The sequence below is a fragment of the Eublepharis macularius genome, chromosome 11 (assembly GCF_028583425.1).
Source record: "Eublepharis macularius isolate TG4126 chromosome 11, MPM_Emac_v1.0, whole genome shotgun sequence".
Classification (NCBI taxonomy): Eukaryota; Metazoa; Chordata; class Lepidosauria; order Squamata; family Eublepharidae; genus Eublepharis; species Eublepharis macularius.
This window is the reverse complement of record NC_072800.1, coordinates 82,974,692-82,988,734: the sequence shown is the minus strand read 5'-3', so window position 1 is coordinate 82,988,734 and position 14,043 is coordinate 82,974,692. Positions and strand designations below refer to the sequence as shown.

General features: G+C 38.6%; 1 protein-coding gene across 2 annotated transcripts in view; it reads right to left on the bottom strand.

The window, feature by feature from the left end:
• The window catches only part of PAXIP1 (PAX interacting protein 1), a 31,556-nt gene that overhangs the window by 4,879 nt on the left and 12,634 nt on the right, over positions 1-14,043 (bottom strand). For both annotated transcript variants that reach the window (XR_008597875.1, XM_054992157.1), the window contains exons 7-19: positions 12,506-13,247; positions 11,698-11,792; positions 11,160-11,255; positions 9,658-9,795; positions 8,305-8,426; positions 7,412-7,596; positions 6,994-7,037; positions 4,317-4,384; positions 3,703-3,805; positions 2,964-3,132; positions 2,162-2,262; positions 597-731; positions 438-513 (exon numbers count right to left, since the gene is read on the bottom strand). Coding sequence is in view for 1 of the 2 variants with exons in the window: in XM_054992157.1 (XP_054848132.1) it covers positions 438-513; positions 597-731; positions 2,162-2,262; positions 2,964-3,132; positions 3,703-3,805; positions 4,317-4,384; positions 6,994-7,037; positions 7,412-7,596; positions 8,305-8,426; positions 9,658-9,795; positions 11,160-11,255; positions 11,698-11,792; positions 12,506-13,247 (2,074 nt within the window). In the remaining variant the exon portion in view is untranslated. The remainder of the gene's footprint in view (positions 1-437; positions 514-596; positions 732-2,161; positions 2,263-2,963; positions 3,133-3,702; positions 3,806-4,316; positions 4,385-6,993; positions 7,038-7,411; positions 7,597-8,304; positions 8,427-9,657; positions 9,796-11,159; positions 11,256-11,697; positions 11,793-12,505; positions 13,248-14,043) is intronic.

The window sequence follows — 14,043 nt, the reverse complement described above, 5'->3', positions numbered from 1 at the left end:
TCATGAGAAATCATGATGGCAGTAATAAATGACTGGGAACTCCCCATTATTACTGAGCTCCGTAACTAAAAAGCAGCTTCCTGCTGCCTTAATCGCTAGAACTTAACTACTTTATATTGCTATAACATTGTTCTATAATGCTGACAGCCCAGGACTGGGTATAGGCTAATCTCCTAACAACCTGGAACAGTTCACCACAGAATGGCAATGTCTTTTAGCTGACTGTCCATGTGCTATAACAGAAGAGCTCAGAGAGGGCACAAAGGAAAAAAACTATTTTAAAAGTTTGCATAAACCCTCTCAGAAGCACAATATCATCCAGCATATAGTATACATTCCCTTTTGTCTACATGTTTTCTCTAAATCTAGAATTGTCTTGTAAACTGTCAGTTATACATTAAAGTATAAAGTGTCACAAGTACAGTGTACACACATACCTATGCCTCTGGCAAAGTATTCTCGACATAAGTGAAGATCATTTTCACAAGAGATCAGGATAATCTCTGACAAGCTCTACATGAAAAAAAATAAAACTGAGTTAGTTGAAAACACGCATTTTCTAACCTGAAGCTTTAGAAAAACCAAGATCCACTCACTTTGTTTTGTTTGTGTTCCATGAGTTTTCTGAAAGAAGGCTGCTTGGATAACACCTTTCCCCCCGCACATTCAACGATAGCTTTCATGGTGGAAAGACTAGGGCAAATTCCAGGTGTAATATAAAAGTACTTCCCCTAAAATCAAAATGTATTTATAAAATGTTAAATACATTTGTATTTTGTCTGTTTGCATTTGTGATACTGTTTGGTATACTATACCAGTCCATTTTAAAAATTGTTACTAAAAACACCACAACCATCTACCACAGTCTGTTCATTTACTACAAGGTTACCCCTTCCCATCAAAAGGGGTAACCTAATAGAAGCAGTTTTGTATAGTGGTTAAGAGCAGCAGGACTCTGATCTGGAGAGCCAGGTTGGATTCTCCACTCCTCCGCTTGAAGCCAGCTGGGTGACCTTGGGTCAGTCACAGCTTCTAAGAGTTCTCTCAGCCCCACCCACCTCACAGGGTGATTGTTGTGAGAATAATAACAACACAATTTGTAAACCGTTCTGAGTGGGCATTAAGTTGTTCTGAAGGATGTTATATAAATCAAATATTATTATTTTCTGTTATCAGGAACAGCAGCAAGTGCGCACAAAATATACCATGAATACTGCACTAATCTCTGTTGAAGGGGAGAAAAGGGCATTTTTGGACCTTTCATAGCTTTGCCATTTCACAACTTCACAGGATCTCAGAGCATCCAATCCCTTTTTTTCATGCACAGGGTAGATCATTGGTATGTGCCAACTCTCCTTATTAGTTACCTTCTCCTTCCCCCCTCAAGCAAAACCCACAGTCTTAAGAAGCTGTATGTGTATATAAAACCATGTAAAAGTTATGATCCAAGATACCAAGAAACAAGATAAAGGGGATAACTGCAATAAAGAGTGCCAACCCAGCTTATGTGAACACATTCTCTGTTTTGTAATTTATATCCATTTTAAAATTTGCTTCAAGTTAAAAATGAAACTGCAATTTTATACCTACTGAGCACAGAAGATATTCTCTATGGCTTACAGAACTTTTCCGGTAATTTACTTTTCTTCTATAGCAAACACAAATTATTTTCCATAAACCTTAAAACAAAAGGCTAGCATTGCTGCAGATCCATAAAAGTCAAACCATCAGTAAATAATTAAAATAATTGCCATACTGACTTTTAAAATGCATGGATTCTCTGAAATTTACTGTGCAGACATCCTGGGAATCTTCCCTTTCCCAAACAAAACAAAGCAATTCACCACTGAGATATCTAATAATTCTTCAATACTAGCCTATTACTTATCAAAGATGCTAGATAAATTCAGAAAAACAGAATCAGAAATTATGGTCTTAAAAGGATTTGCAAACCACGGTTGCAAGACTGATGCAATTACTGCCATTGCTCTGCTTTCAGAGGCTGCAGTGGAGTCAGAAGTGATCTTAGGAATGGGAATAGTGATAGGATAAGCAACATTTGCTGGGGAAAAACACACTCACCATGATAGTTTGGTATTTCACATAGTATTTAATCATTCGGCCATAGTATTTAGCATCTTTAGACAGAAAAAAAATGTACCTTAAAGAGAGGTGCTACTTGAGCTCTCTTCAGAGATTCTTCTAAACTGAAACAAAAGAGAACTTCAGCTTCTGCATCTCTGAGCATGTAGCTTTGTTCTTCTAAAAAATAAAAATAGTAGGTATACACTGAAAATGCAAGCATTATCTAAGGCTGAGCAAATAATTATATATTCATCAAGAAAGTTAAATATATAGATAGCCATACTAGAATACTGGAACAACTGAGCTGATGCTGGTTTACTCTAGGAGAGCATTCCAGGCTCACGGACTCCCCTTTTTAAAGTTCCAGTAATATTTTCTTACATACCACTATTAACAGGAAGTCAGTAGTTGGGCAGCTGCAGTGGTTTTCAGTTTGTTACAAGGCACCACCACCAGACTGTGATTCTTAACAAAACAGATTTTTTAAAAATATCCAATATGAAAGCTTCCCAGTGAAATGAACTTTTAAAAATGATCCAGGGAAGGGGAGGGGGACCTTCAGTAAAATATGATTTTATTTTTTGTAAAGTCTTTCATGGCCAAACATAAAGAGACAAAATCTAATGACGACTGCTTTATAAATACAATCTCTATAAATCAAAGCAAGACAACTTGAAAATCAAGTGGCCTTTTACTCATAAGTATTATTAATACTAATTTCTTCCACATCTTTTAGAATAATTCCATATTAACTAGTAAGAACCTCTCTCCCCAACAGACACCATACTCCAGATATCCTTTCAATACATACATTTTAATATTTTTAAAAACTTGAGTCTTTACATCTCCTGTGTTAACCAATAACAACATTTACTTACCTATAAATTTCTGGCCCTTGAAACATTCTTCTAACCATTCTGGAGTTACTATATGCTTTACAACAGAAATTGCTGTTAGAAATTTTACAGTTCGGGTCACTTTACTGGCTATTAAATGTGTGCACTTCTGAGCAGATTCTGCTACTTCACCCCCAAGAATGTAGAGTTTCTGAAAATTGCAAAGGGAACAGATTAGAACGTTCAGATTCATAATTCTCATACATCCTTTGATTACTAGTCATCTAATGTCTGACAGCTGAGAGTGCATGAACCAACTCTACAGAAATGCATCACATCTGAGGTAATTTAAGATGACAGGAAGGTTCTTTCCAAGATGGCCCAATCACACAAGTAATCTGTCCTAAGATACTAGAGTGCCTCAATTATCTATACCTACAGGTCTTAATTTTTTTTAATTTAAGTCTAACTCATATCTATTTTTCTACAAATTCAAATGCTGGACCTTTTCCTGAGTGCTTTATAAACTACATTATCTGTGTCCTACAGGGGAAGAGACTGAATAATGTGCCATAATAGCACAATTTTCACTAACATTAAAGGGCATTAAGCATTAGTGAGCTTTTTTTTAAAAAGATAATGAAAAATGCCTGACAAGTACAATAGCCAGAATCCAACAAACTACTTTTAACATATCCAAGGCATTGGTCCCACCCAACTTGTGTGTCATTTCATGGAACTACTTGTCAAATTCTTACTTGAGAAAAAGAAAGAACCGCACCTTGATGTACTGATGAACCTGTGTGGGTTCAAATCCTGTGAAAAGCACTATTGGGGTTAATTCTGGTGTCAGTTTTTTAGTAGGTGCTGGCAAATCTTCAATTCTACAAATAAAAAAAATTCTATATTGAGCACATACTTTTTTGATGTAAGATTCAATCTGATATATCATCTACAAAACTGAAATCTAAACAAGTTAAAAAACCTGCCCATTTAGTACATATCCACCCTTTATGCTTAGTTAAAGCTGGTGCAGTCATCTTTTGCTCATAAAACATCACATATCTTTTGGTTGATATAACCATGAATACTTTTAGAAGATATTCACCATGGTGGAATATCTTTAAAAATTGTAACTGATACTTCAGAATCTTCTGTCCCATCTCAAGTGTTATGTCTTCTTCACTTCCCCCATGCCATGCTCATTATCGCTGTTGAAATTTTTAAAGCCTCTTAATTTGAACCTTCACCCCCTGGTACACATAAGCTTGTTTCCAGATCAGGAGCTACCTAGTAACACAGCAATTATCCAAGGTAAATGGCCCTGATAAACTCTGGTACCAATATACTATTTACAAACTAGAAATTGGTGATGATTGCCCTTCTCCCTCTCACCTTGGCCGTTTGGTTGAAGGCTGAATTACTGATTCATTCTGCTTTGGTTTAAGTGGTAATCTCACACCCTGGAAATGAAGAGGAGGGGAAAAGTTTGCAAGTTAAGTTGTGTGTGCTGTTTCATTAGTTGCTGCTATAAAGATTTCACAAAACAAATTCTCAAGAACTGACACTGTTTAGGACACGTTCCAGAGTACATATGAAAGAAGCAATATTTTGCTGAAGTCTGTCACTGATTACAACTAAGTTAACATATCCCCTTTAAACAAGACTGCATTTTAGTCTTCCTAAGAGATATGTTCCACCCTTCAGCACAGTAGTAAAGGCATCCAATACGCAAACTGCAGCAAGGAGCCCTTTTCTTGGCCAGGAACTCTTGCAGTATTTCAAGACCCAGAAACGTTTTGAAAAGCAAGGTTCCAACCAAAGGAACCACAGGTTACCAATGCACAGAATACTTATGGAAAGAAAAGAGAGCTTAATAAACTTAACTTTGGTTGTTGGGGGTTTTCCGGGCTGTCTTGCCGTGGTCTTGGCATTGTAGTTCCTGACGTTTCGCCAGCAGCTGTGGCTGGCATCTTCAGAGGTGTAGCACCAAAAGACAGAGATCTCTCAGTGTCACAGTGTGGAAAAGATGTAGGTCATTTGTATCTACTCAGGAGGGGTGGGGTTGAGCTGAGTCATTCTGTAAGAGTTTCCCAGGGTGTGGAATGCTAATGGCGGGAGGCTTCACTGTATCCTGAGGCGGTTCTTTTGCATATGGATTGGTGCTTGATGTGCTAATCTTCTCTGCAGGGCTATTGTCGGGTGTGGAGTGTTTTGTTGGCCTGGTGTTTTTCAGAACTGGAGCCCATGCTCTGTTCATTCTTAAGGTTTCTTCTTTCCTGTTGAAGTTTTGCTTATGCTTGTGAATTTCAATGGCTTCCCTGTGCAGTCTGACAAAGTAGTTGGAAGTGTTGTCCAGTATTTTGGTGTCCTGGAATAAGATACTGTGCCCTGTTTGAGTTAGGCTATGTTCAGCCACTGCTGATTTTTCAGGCTGTCCAAGTCTGCAGTGTCTTTCATGTTCTTTTATTCTTGTCTGGATGCTACGCTTTGTGGTCCCGATGTAAACTTGTCCACAGCTGCAGGGTATACGGTATACTCCTGCAGAGGTGAGGGGATCTCTGCTGTCTTTTGCTGATCGTAGCATCTGTTGTATTTTTCGGGTGGGTCTGAATACTGCTTGAAGGTTATGCTTTTTCATAAGCTTTCCCATCTGATCAGTAATTCCTTTGATATATGGCAAAAACACTTTTCCTGTGGGAGACTGTTTTTCTTTGGTTGTTTGATTCATCCTGGGTTTGATTGCTCTTCGGATTTCATTTGGTGCTACACCTCTGAAGATGCCAGCCACAGCTGCTGGCGAAACGTCAGGAACTACAATGCCAAGACCACGGCAAGACAGCCCGGAAAACCCCCAACAACCATCGTTCTCCGGCCGTGAAAGCCTTCGACAATACATCAAACTTAACTTTACCACATTGAAGGACAATTCTCCCACAGAGAAGTTTCAAAGGGAGATTTACTACACAAGTGCAGCACTAGAATTTATAAGTGTGTTCAGGAGAGTGGATCCTCCCCAAGGGTAGGGGAGCTGAACAGGCACATATACTTCTTATTTCATTAGAGATGCTAATTTTCTGCACCTCCACTCATATTTCTATATCCTTGCTCCAATCAAACGGCTTACCATTTACACTGTACCTTTGCAGCCTGACCCCAGCTGGCCCTTCTTGGTAGCACCCCTCCTAACCTGGATATAGGGACTGATGGATCTATCTACATTCTGACTCTAATGGAGGAAGCAAGGCCCCTAGTACTTTAAAATTCAAAGGGCCATTGCTTTCAATACAGTTTGGAAGTCAGGTCTATCCTACTGAAAATAATGGCTCTTTAAAGTTTAAAAAGCTAGACCAATTTGAGGGTGACTCTAAATAATAGGTGGTAGATCTGGCTGCAGCCATGGCCATTCAAAATTATGGACAATAGATCTTGCCTTTGAAGTCTGAAGTGCAGGTCTATCATCCATTATTTACAGCACACATACCCTCCCCAGCTGATTCAGCGTCTTGGCCCTCTGGAACTCAAGAGGCCAGGCCTTGGCATTGAAAATGATGTCCCTTTAAAGCTTAAAGGACCAATGAGTCAGACCAGCTGTGAATAGCAGAAGGCTTCCTGAGCTGCTTCTAGATCTTTCCAATATTTATCAGGAGATAATAGGGAAGTATCATGAAAGCCTTTCATAGTATCAAATATTTCCAGTTCAAACCAGGAAATATCACTGCATTGGGACAGCGATATTGAATTGCACACCCATTGTCTTAAACACATCTTTAACAATGCCATACAGCCAAAAAAAAGGGGGGGGTGTCCCTGAACAGTAATAGGCTCTTTATCACACATAAAACAACTGATACTTGGTAACTGTGCAGTGGATGCCAGTTTGGGTTGGTAAGCTTGAAAAATGTTATGAACAAATCCAAATACTCATTCCTGGAAAATCATAAGAGCTAAGGTATTTTGATGTATCTGTTCCAGAACTTTTACAGTTTATGTTCTTCATTCTTGAAACAATTTATTTGCCACTGAAAAAGTAAGGATAAACAATCTCAGAACTAACACCAAACCAACATACCATGAGAAGCTCTGATGATACCTTCAGTGGCACTCTCCAAGCATCTGAAAGCCATGAAACAAAACAGAAAATAAGAATACATTTTATACTGAAGTGGTTTTTTGCATTCCAATGCATCAGTTCAGTCAGTCTATTTAAATTAAGCATCACATACAATGTATACTAGTCTCCTGATACTCTGCACAGCAACTCCATGGAATTGTTGAATCCTTGCTGTCCACACAGGGAAAGGTGATACATACCTCCTTTTGTTTTAGGTACCACTTTCCATAATTCTCCACCTTTGCATTAAGCCACTTAACTGATTCAGGTGTACAAGCAGCATTCATAAAGGCATATCCAAACAAGTCCAACAAGAAAGAGCAGTGTTATGTTTTCTAATTATTTGTAGGTTTGCAAGTTTGGCAGATCTGCTTACCAAGAAGGTTTAGAACTAGGTGCTGATTAGGAGCAAGTGGTTCTTGAAGATTGAACACTGTGTATCGATTGTGCTGGATTTGCCGTAATGCTTCAAAATTTCCAAGTAATACATCACAAAGCCATTGTGCATTCACACATGGTATTCTCCATTCTTTGGCTTTCTCATATTTTAAGCCTGTAGGCCTTTACAGAAGGAAGAGAAACAGGTAAACAATATGCGAATCTCCCGCTTTGTGCAGTGGGTTAGATTAGTTGATCCTTGGGGTCATTTCCAGCTTTATGTTTCTATATCCAGATATAAATTTAGAATTCACTAATTTCTCTCTATATTTTATACTTTTCAAAGTATTACAATGTTATTAATATACTGAGATTTCACATAACAATGACAGATGTGTGTGCTTGAATGCATAACTGGCTTTAAGAATAGTTCAAAATGCAGTAAACACATACAATTCAGACACAACAGAAATAGTTTCAGGTAGGTAGCTGTGTTGGTAGAAGACAAGATTTGGGTCCAGTAGCACTTTAAAGACCAACTAGATTTCCAGGGTGTGAGGTTTTGAAGGTCAAAGCTCAAACAAAGGGAGCTTTGACTCTTGAAAGCTCATACCCTGGCAATCCAGTTGGTCTTCAAGGTGCTACCGGACCTGAATCCTACCAATGGAAACAACATTGATGTTAGCATCCTTTTTCATCCAATATAAAACAAATTTAGACTAAGATGCAGTTTAACAGTAACAAGAAGTAGGCCATCTATTATAATTAGAAATATATTACCAAAAAGATGTGTCTGGAAAATCTGCACAAGCAGGATACTGATGCTACCAGAATTATCAATTCAAAAGATCCAAGATTTGCTACTGAATGCCACTGTGATATGTTACTCACTCCTTGCAGATGAGAACTGTGTTGCTGCGACAAAGATAGCCTGTATATTTTGCACCTGCTAGGTAGGCCATCAGCTTGAGATCATCTCTGTCACTATCAACAAAACCTGTCACGGAGACTATCTGGTAAAGAAAAAGGACAAAATCGTTATAAATAATATATGTGTAATAATTAAATGGTTCTCAAAATGTGATGCAGGGAAAGAAGCAGAAACAGTCGTTAGGGTGCACAATTTCTATTCTTGCTTACCGTAGTATGTGGTCCAGGAGAAAAAGTGCACATCTGTTCCCTCCAAACGTGTCAATTAATGTACTACAAGAGGAAGTATGACCAATTCTTAAACAGATTGACTGTGCTGGGGACCAATCTCCCTCCACCTCTTTTCAAGTGTTCTGTTTCACTGAAGCACACTATGGAGCTTAGGACCAGGATGAAAAGCATCCCTAATTATTCACGTAATTGTTTTCACTTCAATTCTTTAAAATGGGGGGGGGGGAATCTGAGTGCTACCAATGTGTGCACTTTCCATTTATTATTTTCTTTGGACATTCAACTGCTGCCAGACAAGCACTCTTTCTGTTTAGTTATACAAAGATGGGATCGTTCAACTTAGGAAGGCTCTCCCCACAGGGCATGGAAATGTGTTTATTGATAAAAATGATTCATTTCCAACTTTTAAACATAAAAGATAATAATAACAACAACATTTGATTTATATACTGTCCTTCAGGATGACTTAACAGCCACTCAGAGCAGTTTACAAAGTATGTTATTATCCTCACAACAACAAACACCCTGTGATGTGGGTGGGGCTAAGAGAGCTCCTAGAAGTGGTGACACCCAGCTGTCTTCAAGTGGGGGAGTAGGGAATCAAACCCGGTTCTCCAGATTAGAGTCCCATGCTCTTAACCACTACACCAAACTGGCTCTCAAACTGGATAAGTGAAGTCACTGGGAGGTAATTTTCCTGATACCCTGAAATCAGCATACCATTAAAAAACATAAATATGCAGTAAGTTCAGTAATATTCATGTAACTATATCAAAACAAACATCTCCACACTTTCTTTTAAAAAAATGTGTTATTTATTTACTATTTTTCTTGAAAAACGAAAATTACACACAATGGAAATAAACCTCACTGATTTTCAGAATTTACTTTCAAAATTTGGAGCTTAGGACCAGGATGAAAAGCATCCCTAATTTGTTCACGTAATTGTTTTCATTTCAACTATTTAAAATTGGGGGGGGGGATCTGACTGCTGCCAATGTGTGTATTTTCCAGACAAAATAACATTTACAGAAAATATCACCTAGAGAAAATATAGCAAAATGTTAGATTTAGTTTTCTTACATGCTGAGAACAAGGTTTCCCTCCTGGTGGAAATGCTACTGGAAAATGGAGAGCTCGATGGGGTGGTATCATTTTCTTTTTCTTCAGCACACAGTTCAGCCAATGTGCAGTAACACATCTCTTCCTCTCTCTTAATGCCTGCAATTCATATAAGCAGCAGAACACAGTCACTGTATGCTTTAGTTTACATTTTAAATGCAGTGTACAAAAACTGATGTTTTAAAGAAAGACTGTCAATATGTACTTTTGATTTATGAAACTTTCAACTATTTTTAAGTCAACATGAGGTGGATGTGTAATAAATTAATACGCTTTAACTTGCGAGTACAAATGTCTCCTCTTACATGGGTTCACAGACGGAAGTTAACAAGTCACACTCAGTCACAATTCCTCATTTGGAAAATGACTTGCCTCACAAGATTGATTGGAAGTGAACAAGATGACAGTTCCCTTGAGCAAAGTAGAGTACTATGCTAAACTTTTCAGATCAGAATGAACTGTTGTGCCACAATATTTCAAAATGTAGGTCTTCATCTAATACAATATTTATTATATTCTTAACACTGAAAAATTAAGCGATGTAAGCCCTGAAATCAGAGAGAAGTAAAGAAACTAGAAACCCACAACAACCAAAGAAACTAGACTATGGACAAGAGAATTCAATGAACAGTCAAGAACAAATTGCCTGGATACTCCTACTCTGAAAATGCTGGGGAACATTTTATGAGATACTGAAAAGATGTACCCAAAGGAAACCTTAAACATCGCAGCGTGTTTCAAAATCTCTAAGACAAGAGAAACATCTTACCAAGACAGCATTAGCACAATAAGGGACCCATTGGCTAGCACAAGTTATTGTGTAGCAGCCACCGCTGGGCCCAGGCAAATTGTGTGGCATCAAGTTGTCGGGTAGCCACCATAGGACCTGTGTGAGTTGTGTGCATTATATAGTAACAAGTCATTCATACAATTGAAAATGCATCACACTGATCCAATTCCAGAATTCATTCATGAAATATACAGTTCCACAATCTGTCATAAATATCCCACCTATCTATGATGAACATAGCAACCTCGTCCCAGTCTAGGGAGGGTTAACACATTACAGTTGCAGTGCAACTGCAGGGCTGATCTTCCACCTTCCTCTTCAGCTTGGAGCTCAGCAGTAAAGATGTGGTTTGCTGTGGTTTGTTTCCAAGAAACTTGGATTCCCTAAGAAGCGCAAGTGCACTGATTCCCCAGCACCACCTCCCAAAATGCTTGAGAAAAAGGCTCATTCATACCATGCTGATCTTCATACGAACTCTTGGCATCTTAGAAGTACACAATACACAAATTAACTCATGGCAAGCTGCATACTTCTAAGAGATAAACAGACCTTTTGTCTTTGTAAAAGAAAAATATACTCCTTTACTGTGAAGTCGTTTGGTAAATGAAAAGGCTGCTCCTCAGTAAGACTTACAAGTGAGAAGTTCAGATTAGTATGCATTATCTTGTTTTACCTGAGCATACATATTACTAAGCTGACTTTCACAGAGAAGATGCGTACATCGGCTTGTGAGCGTTGGATCAACTGTTCCACCGTGTGTTTGGATTATCTAGAAAACCAATACAAATTGCGGACTCTTAAAAGTTTGCTATCTTAACAGCTTTCCTTAGGATGCATACTATAATTATGGCACAAACAACAACCCACTTACTTAAGAATGTTCCATAATATCAAGGAACCTTGAACAATAAGGTTCTGGACAACATTTTTTAAGTTGCAAGAAATTCTGGTGGGAGAGCTCTATAAAGGTGCAGTTTAATTTAAACTAGGAAGGGAGGAAAGTGAATAAAAGGAGAACAATTCAGAATATTTTGCATAGTTTTCAGAAGATAGACTTAACATTTCTGTGTTGTACTGATTAATTTATACAATATCAAAATCAATCATGTTTTTCTAAAAATCCTAATTTTTAATCTGCTATTTTGACGGAGAACAGCTCTCAAAAAACAAGGCACAAAGAAATAAACATGAAAAATTGACCAAATACTTACCCTTTTCCAGGTTGCCAACAGTTGTTTATCAGACATCTGCTCAGGGTAATCAGCAATTGCAAAAATGCAACCCAGTAAGAAATATTCTTCCGGAACTAGAAAAGTAATACAAATAAAATTAGTATGAAACACCCTAAAGTATCATTCTAGACCATAACTAATGGCTTATTACCATCTATGCCCCTGATCTTGTCAGATCTCAGAAGCTAAGCAGGGTGGGCCTTGGTTAGTAATTGGATGGAAGACCTCCAACCAAGACCAGGATTGCAGAGGCAGCCAATGGCAAACCACCGCTCTTGCCATCGAAGGTCTCGGAAAAAAAGTTTGAAATGCAGGAAAGAAACGGAAAAGTTTGTATATGCGGTCCACCACTGCAGTTAAACAGAATACGATCCTACAGATTTTCAAACTCTCTTGGTGATTAGTATGCAATTCACATTAGGTTTCTTTTGCAGTACAATTTATTCAATAATATCAAAGATGAGGCTGTTTACAACACTATAAACATATCTTGACTCAAATGGCATAATTATGTTTTTTGTGAACATTTTTATCTATTTAGTTAAGAGGAAAATCCTCACTGAATACTCCTACAGGTGCAAATCCTGCACCAAGATACTACAGCTGACTTAAATTAAAAATCCCTCACAGTGCAATGCTATGCTGAGTTATTCTGGTCCAAACACATTTAAGTCAATGGGCTTAGACTGGAGTAACTCGGCACAGGATTGCACTGTTAGTATTTCAAGTTCTGAAATTTAAGCCTAATAACACCTTCACTCGATAACAAAATAGGCTGATTACTAACTTTCTACAGAAGGATCGTGCCCAAACAGTTGATGTTGCTGCAGCTGCTGTGGCTGGGGATGTTGAGGTGGCTGAACGGGAACCTGATGCTGCAGCGTCTGAGATGTTTGAGTCAAGTGTTGTGACGATGGATTTTGAATTTGTTGTTGCTGCTGCTGCTGCTGCTGCTGCTGCATTCGCTGCAAATGTTGCTGCTGTAGTTGTTGCTGCTGAATTTGCTGCTGTTGATGCTGCTGTAGCTGCTGTTGAAGGTTTTGCTGCTGTAGTTGCAATTGCTGCTGCTGTAGCTGTTGCTGCTGTAACTGATGTAATTGCTGCTGCAAGGCATGCTGCTGTTGGAACTGTAACTGCTGCTGTGGACGATGTATCTGCTGTTGGGGATGCAACTGTTGGGGAGGAAACTGTACCTGCTGCTGAGAAAACTGGTGCTGATGAACTTGCTGCTGCTGTTGAGTAAACTGATGAGGTGGTTGAGGAAAAGGCTGCTGAGCAACTGGAGGCTGCTGCGGAGGCTGCTGTTGCTGCTGCAACTGCATGATTTGCTGGGGTTGCAGGTGCAAGAGAGGGTGCTGCTGCTGCTGCTGCTGCTGCTGCGGAGGCTGCTGCGGTTGATGCTGCTGCAGTAAGTGTGTTTCAGATGTCATTTTAACTTGATTAAGCAACATTGCATTTGAATGTCCCTGTTGGCTGTGGTTTACCTGCTGCTCTAATGTTTTTGTAGGTGCTGAAAGTGATTGTAAGATCTAGAAAACAAAGGTGATGCTTGTGATCTTCATATTTCTATGAACATTTAAAAGCATAAATCATACATGGAAAAGTTAGGAGTATTTCATTAGGGCTGCGTGAGAAGGTAAAAGACCACTGGCACACTGAAATAGAAAGCAAGCATCTGCTGTACTTTTCTGCTAAAATAAACATTTATACTATTATTCAATATTCCTTCACAAATGTGATTTTCATGAATGAAAACTCCAGTAAGAAAAAAGCAGCCTTACATTATGTTTTGCTTAATTAACATACTAAAAGGAAAACCAGTATAAATTTAAGGCAAACCAGTATAAACTGAATACCCTAAAAGGACCATTTTTTCCTCTTCAAGCATGATATGTAGAAGCATGATTTCATGACCTAAAAGATAGACAAGCTCCGTTTCAATGGACTGCACACTGACATTCCACTTCTAAATTTAAATACCAAGGGCTGACCCCACATTAATAGGCAAACCCACACAACAGAGCCTGCCAGGCAACTATTTAGGGCAGCAAACCCAAAGAAACCCCCTAGTTTTGCATAAAAAATTGATATGAAAAGAACCTAACTTGGGAGTAACCCACTCTCCAGAAGTTAATTGCACAAGACCACCTGATGGAGGTTGGGTGATATAGTAACCTAAATTGGCACAAGAACGCCATCACTTTAGACATGTAAAAAGAACCAGAAAGGTAGTTGGAAAGGGGGCAGGAGTGGCAAAGAGGGAAAATGGGATTTCCTGAATGGATCCTTCATGTTTCTATAGAAAAAGGACTGCATTTAGACACA